Source organism: Thermobia domestica, chromosome 4 (assembly GCF_964235325.1).
Source record: "Thermobia domestica chromosome 4, izTheDome1.hap1.1, whole genome shotgun sequence".
NCBI classification, from domain to species: domain Eukaryota; kingdom Metazoa; phylum Arthropoda; class Insecta; order Zygentoma; family Lepismatidae; genus Thermobia; species Thermobia domestica.
The window spans coordinates 266,550,440-266,567,093 of record NC_137457.1 but is presented as its reverse complement, the minus strand read 5'-3'; the positions used below and the strand labels follow the sequence as shown (position 1 = coordinate 266,567,093).

At 34.0% G+C, this 16,654-nt stretch overlaps 1 protein-coding gene across 2 annotated transcripts in view; it reads right to left on the bottom strand.

Moving 5' to 3' along the window:
- LOC145683502 (ABC transporter G family member 23-like) overlaps positions 1-16,654 on the bottom strand; it is a 259,118-nt gene that overhangs the window by 179,918 nt on the left and 62,546 nt on the right. For both annotated transcript variants that reach the window (XM_081754841.1, XM_081754842.1), the window contains exon 4: positions 14,141-14,295. In XM_081754841.1, the coding sequence (XP_081610967.1) occupies positions 14,141-14,295 (155 nt within the window). The remainder of the gene's footprint in view (positions 1-14,140; positions 14,296-16,654) is intronic.

Here is a 16,654-nt window from a genome sequence, read left to right as displayed (position 1 = left end):
CAGTTCTCCCTAATCGAAAAAAAATGTAAATAGCAGGGTTCATACATAAATATGGAACTCAATTTCCCTGAATTTTCCAGGTTTACCAGGTATTAATTTGCAATTTCCATGTCTAGTGGAAGAAACTAATAATACGAGAACACAAATTTTAAGAATACTATATTTATATATTTGAGAATGGCCACCCTTCTCCCCAATGAACGATTGCAATTAAATATTGTCACAAGAAAATAAATAACTAAAATAAATAAAATTTAAGTTGAAAAATATTAAGTTGAGAAACCTACTAAGGGAATTAATTAAATACTTTTGTGCCATAGTTGAATACATTCAAAATATACAAAAATATTGGGTTGGGGAAGCAAAAAGGGCCCGCGAGATTTTAACTGATTTTTGTAGTACCCGACGACAGAAATCGATTACTGAAAGAATTTTCAAAATCGGCGCAGGCAAACATGGAGAAAATCATATTTTCATGTACCGGTTCAAAATGGGGAAAGAAAAAAGGACCGCGACATTTTAACTGAGTTTTGTAGTACCCGTCGAGAGAAATCGATTAGTGAAGGAATTTTCAAAATCGGCGCAGGCAAAAATGAAGAAAATCACTTTTTCATGTGCCGGTTCAAAATGGGGAAGAAAAAAGGGCCCGCGAGATTTTTAACTGATTCTTGTAGTACTCGTCGAGAGAAATCGATTAGTGAAGGAATTTTCAAAATCGGCGCAGGCAAACATGAAGAAAATCCCATTTTCATGTACCGGTTCAAAATGGGGAAGAAAAAAGGGCCCGCGAGATTTTAACTGATTCTTGTAGTACTCGTCGAGAGAAATCGATTAGTGAAGGAATTTTCAAAATCGGCGCAGGCAAACATGAAGAAAATCCCATTTTCATGTACCGGTTCAAAATGGGGAAGAAAAAAGGGCCCGCGAGATTTTAACTGATTCTTGTAGTACTCGTCGAGAGAAATCGATTAGTGAAGGAATTTTCAAAATCGGCGCAGGCAAACATGAAGAAAATCCCATTTTCATGTACCGGTTCAAAATGGGGAAGAAAAAAGGGCCCGCGAGATTTTAACCCTATATTGCGCAGTGTTAATCCAAATTAACAAACCATGCTGAGTGTGATAGTTTGAAAGTCATACCGTAGATGGTGCCACTTCTGTTTCAGATGGTTTCCTTTATGCCGTGCCATCTGTTATGAACACTCATAATTGCGTCTCTTTCGGAAGGAGAGGTTTTCCAGCAGTTTCTGTTGCGAGGGCGGATACAGCGTGTGTGAAGTGCATTGCTGTGTTTATTTTTGAAGCAAGAGGAGTCGAAAACAGGGAAATTTTTCTTTGAAAAAATATTTTTCTAGAAGGTAGGTGTCTGTTGTTTGTTTTAAGTGCTTGTAATTTATCACACTAATTTCGTTTTGTATTTGATCGTCCGAAATATGTTTGTATATTCTGATTAACATTGAGCAACTACGAACCTCTTTTACTAAGAATCAAACATTTCTTCGATAGGCCTAATGGAAAGTTTGGAAGGTTGGTTTCTTACCTTCTTTTCTTTGAATTTTGTTGGAATTTTTATTGGCTCATGGAAAGCATTGTTGCGTGCAGTGTATGCTTTCAGTGTTACCAACTTATGAATTAAAATAATATGAAGTTGAACACGAAAAAAAAAGAAAAATACTAAACGTAACAACGTCATTTCAGACATCTTCCACTATTTATTTTCGACTTTGTGTTATTTGAAAACCTCAGTTACTCTGTCTCTCTCTTTCCTTTCTGTTACTCTTCAGTATTATTTACCGATTTATTGCCCGATAAAGATTCTTGAAGACTGTAAAAGCTTATATTACTTTAACAGATGAGCAAGAATATATTTCGGAAAAACGACTCGTTCAGCCATACATACCTCCTGACGACAGTGAGGATGAGCAGCTCCAGGTAAGCGATAGAGTTAGGAGTTCTAGATTCAGACGATGAAGAATGGCGTCCTAAATCTGAAACCTCAAATGGATCAGAAGATATGTTCAAAACTATTGTACTCCAGTATTTTACATTGATTTCATTGAAATAGATACTTGTAGATTAGTAAATTGATACAATCGTTTGCTTTTTTTTTTCAGATGAAACAGTAAATGCCAATTCCAGTCAGGCTACAACTGCTGCCAGTCGTCAGCCCCAATAGAAAAGAATAACAAGAAATGATCCACCTCTTCAGTCACCACAATAGAAACGCGTTTGTCTTCTCCAAATGAAATCAGATCTCCAATTGAATATTTCCAAATGTTTTTAGTGCTGATATTCTGGATTTAATCGTTCGTGAAAGCATTTTATATTCTAACCAGAAGGACCCCAATAAACCTTTGGAACTAACTAAGTTAGAATTAGAGGTATTTAGGAACCGTAATGTATATGTCCATTTTCGTATACCAAGGACAAGATTGTATTGGAGTTCGTCCTATAAATTCGCCAAGTTGCTAATAACATATCTCACGGCATTGTGTTTCACTTCAAAGAAAAATTGTTTACTGTCATTCTATACATCAGCGTTTCCCAACCGGTGTGCCGCGGCACAGTGGTGTGCCGCGAATGGGTCGCTGGTGTGCCGCGAGGAAATCGGAACAAAATTAGTAATTCTATAGCAATCAAATTGCAAGACATACAGAAAAAGGTATATTTGTATTTCAAATTACTACTATGAATCTAAAATTTAAAGTTTCATACTGTGTTACTTTTCTGTAGAACATTTTTCTGTACATTTCTAATTTTGAAAAAAGTATTTATCATTGTTATGACCATTATTGCTTCTTTATTGTTGCAGACTATTTCGTATCTTGAAATTTTAAAATATTATTCAATCCTTCCGGCAAAGTAAACATGCATACGAATTACCTATATTTGTGTTTTAATAGTAAAAGAGATTCGTTTGTTCGTTCGTTATTTAGTGATCCTCCTTCTTAATGAAAGGTTGGATACAGTTTTCGAAAAAAAAGTGTATTTTTAACAACTTGAGCTCTATATCTGATTGTAATTGTTTTCTATTTTTAAATTAAAATGAAAAATAAGCATAATGATTTACCACGGGGAAAAAACAGTGGTCTAGCTTTCTTCTCTGTGAGAAGGATGTCAGTAATCAGAAAAAAATACTACAGTATTTTATATTTTCAAATAATAATAATAATAATAATAATAATAATAATAATAATAATAATAATAATAATAATAATAATAATAATATGTGTGCCGCGAGAATTCAAGTTACCCTGAAGTGTGCCGCAAGTTGAAAAAGGTTGGGAAACGCTGCTATACATAATAGGTCTGATCCATGAAAGATATGTTAGTAATTTCAGATTAAACATACAATGTTTCAGCATATCTTAGAATACATATTGTTTACTAAAGCATGTTATAAAAATCTGCGCAATACTATGTGTAAAGAAAGTCTGTAACGTCTAAAAAATTCTGTATTGGATATCAATGAAAAATTAAACAAATAAGGTTCATAATTGCGCAATGTTAATTCAAATACACAATTCTCCTAACGTCATATGGTAAATGTGTAAGTCAAAATTTATTATTAGTTCGGTTTAAATACGCGAATGCAGTAAGAAAAAACATCTAAATATTTTTTCTCGAAACAATTAATAAATTGCGCAATATAGGGTTAACTGATTCTTGTAGTACTCGTCAAGAGAAGTCGATTAGTGAAGGAATTTTCAAAATTGGCGCAGGCAAGCATAAAGAAAATCCCATTTTCATGTACCGATTCAAAATGGGGAAGGAAAAAGGGCCCGCGAGTTTGAACCGCTAAGAAAATTCTAGCCCGTGGCCATATGTATCACATATCTCACCAGTTCATAATAAAAATTTTCAACACAAAATTACGGTCGTCCGTGTGACGTACTCCCAAAAGGCCTAATGTGTATCACCCAACTCACATTCAATGAAACCACATTCGTGTAGAATTTAGAAAGGAACTTCTTATGATGTATACAGGATGTTTCAAAAGTTCCCTGACATAGGGTAACTCTGTTATTATCAGAGTTACAACAAAATGTAAGAGGTAAAATCATCTCGAAATATGACATTTTCAATCTAAAGTGAACACTTTTTAAAAAATCGGACGAGATGTTTGTGCTGTATACTCTTTATGCACCCAATTTTAAATGAAAATGCAACGTTGTCATTTACCTGGCCTGAATGAAGTTATTGTTTGAAACGGGGGCTGGCCATCGACATGTTAGCGTAAAAGACAGTAACTTCACTCACTTATGTTTTGGGTCCAGGTAAATGGCAACGTTGCATTTTCATTTCACATTGGGCGCATAAAGAGTGTACAGCGCAACCGAGTTATCCGATTTTAAAAATTCCTTCACTTTAGATTGAAAACATCATATTTGGAGATGCTTTCCCCTTCTACATTTTGTTGTAACTCTGATAATAACAGAGTTACCCTATGTCAAGGGACTTTTGAGACACCCTGTATATCTTATTTAATGTATGTTTGATGTCACTATAACTGTAGTATAATTTAGTTTGTTTAAATTTACAATTTAATACAAGTAGATTCGGATTTACATGCTTAGGAGTTGGTATGCATCTAACTAGTAGATTCGGATTTACATGCGTAGGAGTTGGTATGCATCTAACTAATGAATTCTTTTATTTTCATGCTTAACTTAGTGACTTGGCTTTGGACTGCAACTGATTATTGTAACCCATTATTGTTTGAGAAGAAACAAGATATCCGAATCTTCATTCGGAGAAATCAAAGGTCTATTGGAAAGCTGGGGATTAAAATCATTACTTTCTACATTTCAAGGTGCGTAAATTATATATTCTGTGTTTATTGTTAAATTACTATTACTAATATTGGGTTTAGAATCAATCAAGCACTTCATGATATTTTATGGGGATTAAGATGGGTGCCAGATAGATAAGTATTTGAGCGTCAGGCTCTTATTTCTTTTCAATTTAATATTTAATCAATGATTATTTTTCTCCCTCATTATTTCACCAAATCGTATTTCAAGATCATCAATTTTCATTACTCATTTGTGACCGTCAGCCTACATAGCATATTCGTAGAACGTAAAACAAAGATTTCCTGTTATTTTTTGTTCCTCTTTTCTCCATAGCTGTGAAAAATAACGCCTTCAGCATCATAAATTTGTATGCTACTTGCCTGCTAGTAAACAAATCGAGTAGCAATTGTATTTTTTTTTATTTATTTAGCTTACATGCCTTTCAGACCGGCCATTTTTTTTTACAACATATTGTTATTTCTACTCTATATGAAATATATTCTGAGGTTGTGTTTTGGGGAGCGTTCACCTCTCCTGCGTGAAGTTCCTGGATCGATCCCAGCACGTGCTAAATGGGCTTTGTGTTGGAGAAACACTGTGTGGTTTTTCTCGAGGTTTTCCCGTTTTTTCACACATTTTTCATTCTACTATTCCATTCATTCTCACCATCGTCTCCTTTAGCATACCCGGCATAATCGTGGGACGTAAAACTCAAAGATTTCATTTCATATAAACTTTGTTGCAAAGTAACCTGATAGCTGAAGATACTTTGCAACACATACAAAAAAAAAAAAAAAAAAAGTATTTTCAACATATGAACATAATGTTTCTGTGCAATGTTTTCTCTCCTCTATTTATACATTTCACTTCCTACACAATACTGCATGCAGTCTACAAATATTGAGGTTGGACTTACGGTACTGGTGTCAGTAAGTACGAATTATCGATATTTGTAAAGAAAATTATGTATTTTCTGGTACGGACATAGGAACCACATTCTGATAGTTTAGTATGTCCCACAAAAATGGCAACTCAAGAACAGCAAAAATCTCCGAGATCTGATTTGCCTTGGTTGCTCTTTATATCCAAGAATATCATCCCAACCGTAATCAGTGGAAGATTTACGGGATTTGGGGCTTTCAGGCTGAAGCCCATCCAAATTGCAGAATTTCTTTTAAAAAAATCTAATGTTAGTCATTCCTATGCGTCTACGCTTCAAGCCCTTCAAAAAGTCTAGTCATTTCTAAATAAAGGAAATCTTTCTGTGTGAAGTCCCTCTCAAACTATTTTTCTGAATCCGCCGCTGTTCGTAATTTATTTCCCAATAAGAAATCCATTCCGACATCTACCTGAATAGGAAATTTTTCTAAAGTTAGACGGCAGGAGGTACCAGTAGTAATAATATCCTATCTGAGGGGTTACGTTTGATCAGTGCAAAGTAGCCCCGATTAGAGGCTGAAACCGCCTTCTCCCAGTTTTATTTTTGTATGACTTTCAAACGTTTCACACTTCAATTTCAACTATTGTCTCAAAGTCCCATTATACACAGAGTATTCTACGAAACTGACTTGACTTTGACAAAAATTCTTGTAGGTGATATCTTTCAAATTTTGTCGGCCTTTACAGTTACTGCTTTCCATACCTCTATAACAACAAACCCTTCACTTAATTAGAACTGATGTTAACCGCCAACATTATAGTCAAAATCCAGTTAGATGTTCTATCTTACGGTGACAGTTGAAACTTTCTCTTTAGTCCATAATTTTACCGACATAACTTTTGGCGTATTTTGTGCAAAGTTAATCCTGAAGTGCAAAATAATCCCGCCTTACGGTACTTACAGAAGATTAGTCAGCAATTAATTTTAAAGGTGACAACAGTTGGAGCCTAGGGCTGTGTGATATTTAGATCGAACGATTGATATTTTCAAACATCAAAACATCGATATCGAAATTTTTGATCGATATATCCATATCTTTGATCTCTTTCATATTTCTATATTTTCGATTTTTGATATTGTTTATATTTCGATATTGCTGTATTTTTCGATAATTCGAACAAGTTTCGATAGTTTGTCGATATCGATTATCTATCTAAATTCGGATATCGGAAAGCCCTCCCTCCGAAATGAAGTTTTTGGCTATGGATCTGATTAGGGATGAGCACGAGACGAGACATAATTTTTGTCATGAAATTTGAGATGAGATAGAGCTCTTCCAATAGAAACGGATCCAGTTTTCGAGACGATGCATAACTTTCGCGGCACGTTTTCGAGAGGAGACAATTTCAAATCTTTTCTCTTGTGCATCCCTAGACTTGATCATGAGTTATTAAAAACAAAAACAAACAAACAAAAAAAAAGTTAATGAGAAATAACATGTAAATACAATATAGGTAGCTAAAACATTTTTGTTTTCATTCTTCAGTAATGCATTGTTATTAATCTCAGTATTTTATAGTGTATTCTTAAGCTTTAGGTGATGTATAATTAAATTTTGAATTCAGTTAACTTATTTTGTTTCTCAGATTATTTTTCAAATGTATGTACAAACGCTTATTTTCATTCTTGAGTGTTTAAAGGACGTATAGTTATTAAACATAGTATTTAATATTGTACTCTTAACGTGAAAGTGATATACAGTTAATTTTTGAATTCAGTTAACATTTTTCTTTCTGAAATTGCTTTAAGAAGTATGTAAAAACGTTTTTATTTTCCTTCTTGAGTGCTAAAAGTGATGCAAAGTTATTAAGCTTACTACTTTATATTGTATTCTTAACCCTAAACTGATACACAGTGCGTTTTTGAATAAATTATGTCAAGTTATTTGAGTGACGAACACTGATAGAAAATCCTGACTATACTGGAACATTTTGATTTTAAGGTGAGGACTACTAGTGCAAGGATTTTAAAATATTGTTTTTCCTTCTACTCCTTTTTGAATTCTGACTACATGGTCATTATAGGAAGGATCAGTGAGTCTTTCCAACTACGGTATAGCTCCGACAGATTCACAATGCTCAGAGAAAAGACAAAATAGTATGTTTTCAACCTTAAAGTGAGAACCACTGGCGTTTTTACCCTGCTATGCAAAAGTAAGTGAGTACTTCAATGGGGTTCCAATGCGGTACCTAATTTCTGCATTTTAGATTAATGGAAATACATGTCTCTAAAATGGAAAGAACTGATTTTTTTTTTACTGAAAACTGCAACTCGGTAAGCCTTATAGATACCGAGATATGGGAAAATAAAGAGCGATACTATAAATATGTGGGGCTTGCATACTTGACGCTACAATTCGGAAAATGAATTAAAATATGACTTACGGCTATCAAGATGTTGTCAAATAAAGGGAGGACCAACACAGTTAAGGGGTTTTCGTGTTAGATGCTAAAATTTCCGAAATCAGTCATGGAAAGTTAATAAATACCAGTAGCAATTTTATCTTAAAGTAATTAGATATCTTCATGGGGTGTTAGAACATCATGCAGTCTACCAAAATTAAATTTTAAAAGCTATTGAAAATATAATCTGACATTTGTAAACAGTATTTGAAATATGTGTTTACCCAAAACTTCCAGCTAGTACATCTAACATCTGGAGAAACACTGTGAAATAAAAGCGTATGAGATCTTGAAATTTCGGAAACAATTATTGGTCGCAACAAAATTAAATAAGATGGTACTTCTATGGGTTAAATGAGTACCTCAGTACAATTTCGATCGAAAGGTTAGTTCAGTCCTAGGTTTTGTTCAGGCAATTCCAAGGGTTCATTGAGCTGTGCAAAAGAATGAAAATTCGCTGTCAATATCTAAGATAGTAACCAAGATATAAGGAATTATATATTTTATGACGTAAATATAGAGATCTTTATATATTTGTACTTTTGGGTCTTTCCTATAAGAGAAAAATTCAGAAAACTACTGTATATACCTTAATAGACAATTCAATGGGCGGGGATACAGTAGCTTAGTGGTAGGGTGTTTAACTAATCTTTTTTTGCAGAAACTATTGGAGTATTCACTTAACCCATAGAGATACGATCATACTTAAGTCCCCATTTAATTTTAAATTAAATAAAAGGAAATATTTCAGTGTAGCGACCCACGATTATGCATTTTAGTCTCAGGGAGATTTTGATTAAAGCAAGTGAATGTTGTTGACAGAATTGATGGAATGTAAAGGTGGGAGGAAAGAGAGTACCCCGAGAAAACCCAGGAATACGATGTCCACTACAAACTGACTTGGCTGCGGATCGAACCAAAAACCCAATACACCAGAGGTAAGCACTCTACCACTAAGCCACCGTGCCCCCGCCCATTTAATTGCCTATTAAGGTATATACGGTTGTTTTCTGAAATTTCTTCTTCTTACAGCAAACACTCAAAAGTACAAATCCATGCGGGTCTCTATTTTTACGACGTCATAAAATACACAATTCCTTATATCTCGCTAGCTATATTAGATATTGACAAAAAATGTTCACTTTAATTCAGAGCCCGATAAACTCTTGGAATTGTCCAAAGAAAGTTTAGAGCTGAATTAATCTTTCGATCGAAATTGTACTGACGAGTCTGAGGTACTCACTTAATCCATAGAAGTACCATCTTATTTAGCTTTTGTTAGGATCAATAATTGTTTTCTGAAATTTCAAGATCTAATACGCTTTTATTGTATGGTGTGGTGTGTCTCTAGCTGCTAAATGTACTAGCTGGAACTTTTAGGTAAATACATATTTCTAATACTTTTTACAAATGTCAAAATATATTTTCCAAAGCTTTTAAAATTTAATCTTGGTAGACCCCATGATGTTCTTAAACTCCATGGAAATACCTAATTACTTTAAGATGAAATTGCTACTGATGCGTATTAACTTCCCATAGCCGGTTTCGGAAATTTTACCACCTAACACGAAAACCCCATAACTGTATGGATCCTCCCTTTATTTGACAATATCTTGATAGTCATATTTTAATTAATTTTCTAAATTGTACTGTCTAATATGCAAGCTCCACGTACCTACGGTGTCGCTTTTTATTTCACCATATTTCGGTAACTGTTAGGCGTACCGACTTGCGGTTTCGGTAAACACACACCTCTAACGTTCTTTAAAACGTTATTAAGACAGATTTTAGAATGTTTAGAAATGAGAGTTCTGCGAATATCATGGTACCCGAAAACCCCCATCAGGGCGTGTGTGTAGTGTATTTAATTGAAAGTACTTTTGAGGTTGTTGTAAGCCCTCGTAATTACGTTTCCGAAACTGCACCATCTAGTACGCAAACCCCACACTTCTATGGTGTCGTTCTTTATTTTCCCATATCTCGATATCCATAAGGCTTACCGAGTTGAGGTTTTCGGTAAACAGATGTCAGTTCTTTACATTTTAGAGACATACATTTCCATATATCTAAAAAAAATACAGACATTAGGTGCCCCATGGTACCCCGAACACCGTTGGGGTACCCACTTACTTTTGAATAGTAATACATTTTGAGTTGTTGTTCAGCATCAATAAACACTTCATAGATTTTCTACGTGCAACCCAAAAGTCCATACCTGACCGAACAGATTTTGTCCATTTAATCTCAAGTCCATTTAATCTCAAAAATGTTAAGATACTTTGTATTGTTAAGTACAACCAAATTAAGCACACTGAATGTAACATTTTAAATATTTTGTGATTTTTGTTGCAGGTATTCCGTGCATCAAATCAGGATTCTGCTTGAAAGACAGTCAAAAGAAGCAAGTGTAGGTTGTGGCTAAAAGTACGTCCTTTCTGAAGACAGACCCAATTGTACTTACATCCTTTTGTACGAATATACTGTATAACCATAATAAAAATACTGTACTACAAATTATTTATTTCTTCCATAAATTAGAATAAAATATTATCTCTGGTTAAAGAAAATGTTTGTTAATGTTAAGTCATTTCAACTCTTTTTCTCTGTAATAAGAACATTATCCTTCGCAATATTTTTTTATCTTTGTGCTATCACGTTTGGATGAAGTAAAATTCTATACGAAGTACTATTATTTCAGACATGTATTAATAACTAATGTATTGTTCTATATGTAAGACAATGTGTATACTGAACATGTCTAGCGAAGGTGTTGTTTTAATACAGAATCTATAACTCAGCTTTTCAGTAGTCAACTTTATTGGGAATCCAAAGAAAAAAGTAAAAAAAAAAGTTGGACTTACCAGCGTGTGTGTGTTCGAATTCTGGACTAATCCAAATTATCCAGAGAAATCATTATATATTTCTTTGTTGCTATTTCAGATGTATCCTTTATCCAAGTCGTATGAAACGGAGACTTCATACATCGCTATACTTTGTATGAACTATGTTCCGTATTTACTTAATCACATTCCGCCTTATGCAGAGTCGTTTTGACGCATTATTAGCGTCATTCTAAAGGCCTGACTACTACAGGAAATATATGTTAGTCGAACTCTTTAGTATGGCACTAATCACGTTACAAAACAACTCTGCATAAGGCCCTTTGTAACTCTCTAGTGTTAACAAGGTCGCAGGTGTGAATCGATAGTTTAGTGTTTCACTCATGTCACCTTGTGACTAAGGTACGCCCTGTCGGTATATATATGATACTGGGTTCAATTAGCGATAAAATACATTTTTAGCATTAAACAAATGCAAAAATCTACACGAAATGAGATACCATGATCTCTGACTTACGGATAACACCAAGCAACTAATGGTACTGAGTGTGATTGAGTTTACTAGTTACTATCTGGCTAAAATCAGTGTTCCTTTAGCTATAGTTCTTTTCGTGCTCTGAATTGCATAGTTTGAGATAACAGTTTTAAATTATTGTATATATATCTTCCGAGTAATTCTGAGAATCATTGCTCTTTCTTTAAGCAATGTATGAGACTGTTAAACTGCTCGTTGCTTAAAACTAAGAAGGATGCATCCAGGAAAATCGAAATTTGCAGAATGTCTAGAACAGGGAAGGATAAATATGTTTAGTCGATGGCTGCACAACGCCTCCGCTGTCACCAAGTTGTCACACAGCGAATACAGCGGACGTTTAAGAGTATTCTGCACTTACTATTAGGTATCGGCCTGGGAACTTTGGCGCAGCTACCATGTCTCCTTCTTGGTGTTGCATTTTTAATGGCGAGTACTGAGTAGGAATCATCTTGTGAGCGAATACGTTTTCGGCTGACACCATACTTTTAATTATTGCGACATGAAAAAAAAACATACCTGTTAATTAAAATGTACAGAGAAGTTATTTCTGGAAAATTCTATTCAGGCCTCTTGTGGTAACAACTGCACTTTAGAAGAAGATACTATTAAGGAAAAGAATGAGGTAAAATAATCTTTATATCGTACAAGCAATGGATGATAACAGCTTAATAAATGATTGTACGTAAATCTTGTTTGAGTTTGAATATAGGATTGTATACGGCTGTGCATTTTGCATTATTATTGAAGTGCTGACTAACTAACTGCAAACCATATGATAAATTCTTACAGTAATATATCACATATTGATTTACTCTGTATGAAAACGAAAATAGTTTAACATATGGTTAACCTCCTTTGTGCCCATAATTTTAAAATTAATGCTTGTGTCACTTTTCAACACTTGGTTTTGCAGTAGCTTTCCAACGAATTAGCAGGAAGCCCAAACTTATAGGACACCCTGCAGGTAAATACATTTCTTTGGACAGTTTCACTGCTCCAAACTAAGATTTGAAAAGTGTAGTATTGTTAATTTTATTATTATTGGCACAAAGGAGATCAACCATATTTTAAGCTATTTTTGTTTTCATACAGAGTAAAACAATATTTGACAACATTACAGTAAGAATGTATCATGCACTTTGCAGTATGTTGCAGCACTTTAATAATGGTGCACTATACGTACAATCTAGATCCTGCATATATCCAATCCATATTTAACAAGAAGGCAATACGTATGCGATACAAGTAAAATCCGTATATTTCATATGGACAACCTATTAGCTATATACATCCAATCCATACATTACATATGGCCAACCTGTACACGACATACGTATAATCTATATGCTGCATGCAGACAGTCTGTAAGCTACATATGTGCACTCTGTATGGTACATACGGATATTCTGTATGCTGTATCTGGACAAGCTGTGTACGACATAAGGAAAATCTGTGTAATATATACGTACAATACGTATATTGTATCTAGTCGTACGTACGGGGCACAAGTACTATATAGATGCTGTCTCGGGGTTGAACGCAAGAAACATACGTACAGAACGTATATTGCATACTTCTTGAAATTATGCTCCGTCCTGATAGTCAGTGTGTGTCGTCATTATTAACCCACATGCTACATACGATCCTGACGTCACAAAGCTAGATATCATCTCCGTATATACTTGTTACTGCAGATGACGTCACACGAATGACGTCATTGCACTTATGCAGACAGTACGTATAATACATACTTTTTCAGCTATACGTTTGCTGAAGGATGTTATATACGGTTGTACGTTAAGTCCAGAAACTACAGGAATTACGAATGTAACCTACGTTTTTAAGTATGCCACCTACATTTTTTTCTCTCAGTGTATTCGCTGAGTTTCCTTACTCGACCGTTTCCGAAAAATTTGACCCGGAATCTGACTTTGTAATGTATAGTATGGAGCTTAATTTCTAACTTTTCACGCTTATATCTCCGCAACGGTTGCAATCGAAAATGTATCTCTTTTCGTGTTATGTTCTTTTGGGACAAGGTATCCAACGGCCATAGTCTCGACTCGAAGTCAGAGTTGCACTTGGATAAGTTCCCTCGTAAGTGTTCAATATGTAGAGTAAGGTAGCAAATTATCAAGTATTCTGATATGCACAACAAGGTAGCAAATTATCTAATGTGGAATACAAGGTAACAAATTATCAAGTGTTTTAATATACAAAACAAGATATAAAATTATTAAGTATCCTAATATGCAGAAGAAGGTAGAAAATTACCAAGTGTTCTAACATACAAAACAAGTAGCAAATTATTAAGTATTCTGATATGCAAAACAAGATACCAAATTATTAGGTATTCTAATATGCAGAAGAAGGAAGCACCTTTGATGTGGGAGATCCGGGTTCGATTTCCGTCGGAGTTCATATGGTTCGGATTCCAAGTTAAGCTGTAGGTCCACGTCTCATATAGCCTCTCTACTGAAAGGTAGCAAATCATCAAGTATTTTAATATGCAAAACAAGATAGCAAATGATCAAGTATTCCAATGTGCAATAAAAGATAACAAATTATTGAGTATTCTAATATGCAGAAGAAGAAAGAAAATTATCAAGTATTCTACCTTTCACGTACCTAAGGGTTTGAACAAATCGCCTTGTCTTGGGAAGTTCAAGAAGGTCGAGCAAAAAATTAATCCTTTCCTTGACATAAGCTTTCTTCATTCCATAAATAATCCCAAAAAATCTAAGAGTTTCTTTAATTGTAAAAGCACCATATAAAGCCAGTTCCTATAAAAGTTAGAATCAATGTTTTTGAAGAAATATTAGTAATAACACGTAACTTCATGAAATTTTTCCACGATGTTTTCAACCATCTTATATTAGTTTCTGTTAATATTCAATATTTTATTTAATGTAACGATAATAAACTAATGTGAGTTGTAACAGAAGTTTAAGAACAAAACTAAATTCATTTCTCGTTGTTTCTTTTTATCAGGTTTTTAAGTCAAGTCATGTGCTATATAGTCTGGTCTGTTAAGTATAGGATCGTGACAGGCCGGACACAAGTATGAAACTTGGCAGATTGAAAGTACTTCGGTATTCAATTCGTTTTAGGGTCTGGTGCCAAAATTTTGTGGCCGCCATTTTGAGATATGACGCCATATTAGATTTTTTGAATGGTTTTTAAAAGATCATTATCTCGGTAACCAATAATCCGATTTTGATGATTCTTTTTTTTTTAAAAAAAATTATAAGTTAAGCCTGAATGTAATCGATTATAACAATAATAAAGACAAAGAAATATAGTAAAACAGAGAAAATTAAAAATATTTAAGATTTTATAAAACATAGTTACATATAATTGAATTTTCCTTCAAAATGGTCAATTTTATGAAAACATGTACCCTCTAACGTTTGAAAGAGCATAAAAAGAGCTTTAATTTGATGTATAATACGTTAAAATGCGATGAGAAATAGTCGAAATATAAGTCTTGAAAGCAAACCCAATGCAAATAGAAAGACTGCGTAAATGGTCAACTTAGTGAAAGTTAGCTGTGTCTGGCAGATTTTTTTTTATCATTAAATTATCTAGTCATTATTCTTGTCATGATTACTTAATGACAATATTGTTTAAGCATTACTTAACAGAGTTATGGGAGTTTCAATTGAAGCATTCTATGTAAACATGAACAGTTAGTTTTTTTCTTCATAATATTGGTATTATAATGTAATTGTGAACACATTAAAAGTTTGTCGTGGCTTTTAATTTGATGAATTCCCTACCTTGCAGTATTTGAAATAATGTGTGTGTTTGCTAGTGCACCATGATATGTCTGCTCTAAAACATTCTCTCTCTTTTCTTTCAGGTACCGTATAAATGATATAAGAATGAAGAAACCATAAATTATGAATTGACATGGATTGGAATAACTGCATAATTTGTGGTTTACCGGGACAACTAATTTGCCCTTTAGACAGAACTGATGGAAAAGGAGGCGATTCGTATTCAGAATTCCTGAGGATCTATAAAGATTTCGATAAGTTAGAAGCTCTACCTGTGAAACCTGTCATTGGAAAAGAAGAATCAGTGAACACATTAATTAATAATGCAGCAAAATGGCATAAACAGTGCAGACTGAAGTTTGTTGCCTCAAAACTAAAAAGGGAAATCGCAAGAAAACAGAAAAGAAAAAGTTCAACAGAAAATAATGAACCAAAACGTAAGAGGAGATGTGAAAGTAGATGAAACATAATTCCACCGGCAAACCAATTACAGGATACAGTTTTGCTTTCTAAAATTTCCGGAGGAGACTTGGTAGCTAGCAATGGAGGCTACATACCACATACAGTGCTTATGGAGGTATAAAAATAGATACATAAGTTGGGAAAGGGAGAACAGATCTTTAAATGAAACTGAAAGTCAAGATGATAATGTTTTAGAATCCCGTGTATTTGCTGAACTCATAGATTACTTGGAATGTAAAATGAAGATGGTCATTTCATTTTCAAGTGTCAGAGTTGCACAGTTTATACGAAAACAAGTTGAGAGCGGTAGGTTTATCAGAAGCAGTAAACAAAACAAAATTAAGAACAAAATTCTTGTTCATTTTATTTCTGATTGTACTGAACAGAATGATGGCAAAAATACGTTATTGGTATTTAATGAAGGACACCAGAAATTACTCAAGAATTTCATGTCCAAACGATGAAATGAAGAGGAGGTTTTTGCCTACTCAATGTGTTCAAAGTCTTTAAGAAGAGATATGATAAAGTCGGAGAGTCAAAAATTTTCAGGATACTTTACAGAAAACTGTCAAGATGAAAGAGTTCCAGAAAGCCTAAAGAATTTTGTTCAATTACTGCTCAATGGATCTAACATAGAAGAAATTTCTACAACATATTCTCAAGCTGTCTTAACAATAAGTCAGTTAATAATATATTTTAATTTTAAGGACAGAAGACTAGGGCCACGAAAAGAAAGCCACAACATATCCCATGAACCGCCGCTCCCACTGTACGTAGGTTTACAGGTACACACTCTTACTCGCTCCAAAAAGATTATCAGTAATTTACATAACTTAGGCATTTCTCTAAAATATAATCGTATGCTGCAAATTGAAGATCAGATAGCAGCAGCGACGTACAG